Here is a 2315-nt window from a genome sequence, read left to right as displayed (position 1 = left end):
ATGAGACGAGTTTCGGAAGTGCGTGTCGCGACCGGTTCGCTCCACTGGCGTTTTGGTGGCAAGTGAACGCGGGCGGCGAAAGATCGCAGGTGGATGAGTGGTGAACGCGGAGCGGGAAGACGCGTCGCGGCCACGACTTACTTGAAACAAGCTAAGCAGTACGAGATCGCCGCGGCTGCGTCACCCTACACTTTGACATTTTCTAACCCCGACGGCCGCTCGTTCGCCACTTGTACGCGCTGCACGAACGCTCGCAACCTCCGCACAATGATTGCGCCCGCCTCCCGGACCTGCCAGGCTTGGTCGCGCGAGCTTCTGCAATCCGTCGGAATAGCGCAATGCTGCCCGCGCGGCAGTCGCGCAATTTCAACAAACTCCGCCATCGCCCGCGGCTTGCGCGAGACCGCCGCTGCTGAGCACCGCTACCCTGCATCCAGAGGGCGTGCTCTGTTTCGTAAGGAACTAGAGGCTTATGATGATAGAAGGGACGAAGACCTCAAGCGAAAAAGGACCGAAGATCACTTGGCCAAGATGAAAGTCAAGATGGACACCGCCAAGAGAAGGGCAGCGGAGACTATGAGCGGCCAGTCGGTGCATTTTTCAGAAGAGGCCTTGGAGGACTGGGACTCTGAGGAAAACACTCTCGGATTCGGAGGAGAGTCCATGGACATGGAGGAGGCAATGAGATTGGAAGAGCGACAAGTGCACGGGTATCTAGGTTGGTACGGTCTTTGAACTTCCTGCGGACATATTTGCTTACTGACACTTTCCTACAGAACCTCGATATGACGGGCCAGTTGCTATACCCTACACGACGGCTGCCTCTAAGTTTATATATGGAGCTTCTGCCGTGAGAGCAGCACTCATTGCCAAGCGAAGAGAATGCTACAAGCTCTACATACATGATCGTGCTCTCCGGCGAGCAAGCAATCCGGTCAAATCCGAACGGAATCATACAACAGATGGGGCGGAATCGGGGGGAGAAACCGTAAAAACACTGGCTGATCTGGCGGAGAGTATTCCTGGTCTTACGGTGAAAATGGTCAACGACAGCTTCCTACCTGCCATGGACAAAATGAGCGACTATAGACCACACAACGTACTGCAAATCTTCCCGTTCAACAACAACAGCTCCACTGACATGGCAACAGGGCGTAATCCTCGAAGCATCTCCGCTCCCCGTCCTCCCCGTAGTAAACCTACGACCCGTTCAACGAACACGCCCTTATTTCGACATTGATCTCGACAAGCAAAGCCGAGAGGAGGCCCGCATCAACGGCACCAACAGCCGGCTCAAGTACAACAGCCACGGCTGGCGCTACCCCTTCATCCTCTACCTCGACGGCATCGTCGACGAAGGCAACATCGGCGCCATCATGCGGACGGCCTACTACTTCGGCGTCGACGCCGTCGCCCTCTCCAAGCGCGGCACGGCGCCAATCGACAGCGTCGCGCTCAAAGCATCCTCGGGCGCCGCCGAGGGGCTCCCCATCCTCACCGTCGCCAACCCGCACACGTTCCTGCACCGCAGCACGCACAACAACGGCTGGCGCCTCTACGCCGCCGACGTGCCGCTGCCGCCCCGCGACAACTTCAACGTCACCGCCGACCACACCTACGCCGCCCTCGACCCGCTGAATACCTCGCCCCTCGTCTCCTTCACCCGCCCCCACACCCTCGCCACCCTGCGCGACCACTCCCCCCTCCTCCAGCATCCCGCCATCCTCATGCTCGGCGGCGAGGCCGCCGGCTTCCGCCACAGCATCCGCGCAAAGGCCAACTACCTCGTCGGCGTCCGCGGCACCGCCGGCCTCGCCATGGGCGTCGACAGCCTGAACGTCAGCGTCGCCGCCGCCCTGATCATGTTGGAGATGTTGCGGAGGCCCAAGGTCGCGGATGTGGTGAAGAGGAGGGTGGACCAGAACTATGATTACGGCAGAGAGAAGAGAGAGAAGGCGAGGAGGGACGCGAATCAGTTGGCGAGGAAGACGGACGACTCGGTGAGCAATGATGAGTTGCTGTTTTAGGTGTGGATGGGGGGTTGTGGCGGGAAAGATGGAACGCGGCTTTATGAATTTGTATATATATGGCTGGAGCGTACGTCGTGCACTCTCAACTACTGTAAGCTTGGAGTAGGTGTGCTTCATTTTTCTGCTCGCATGTCACCAAGCTATATGTGTTGACACATGCTGCATCATGCATTGAAGACTATTATTGGTGACAAGAGTAGAGAAGATACGCAATTAAGGAGGTAGATGGAGAATGGGGTTCAGCAACAAACATTAGATATCCTTCGTGTTGGGAATGCATACAAC

At 57.5% G+C, this 2315-nt stretch overlaps 1 protein-coding gene across 1 annotated transcript; it reads left to right on the top strand.

Annotated features, from left to right (window-relative positions):
- Positions 1-531: 531 nt before the first annotated feature.
- SLS55_003923 (uncharacterized protein) lies at positions 532-2027 on the top strand (the record flags this gene model as incomplete). The annotated part of the gene is made up of 4 exons (XM_066775386.1): positions 532-718; positions 777-850; positions 1016-1099; positions 1152-2027. 4 exons carry the CDS (start codon positions 532-534, stop codon positions 2025-2027), a joined length of 1221 nt encoding a protein of 406 aa, XP_066633267.1.
- Between the last annotated feature and the right edge of the window lie 288 nt (positions 2028-2315).

This window comes from Diplodia seriata (assembly GCF_021436955.1).
Source record: "Diplodia seriata strain FDS-637 chromosome Unknown scaffold_4, whole genome shotgun sequence".
NCBI lineage: Eukaryota > Fungi > Ascomycota > Dothideomycetes > Botryosphaeriales > Botryosphaeriaceae > Diplodia > Diplodia seriata.
This window is presented reverse-complemented; position numbering and strand designations above follow the sequence as displayed.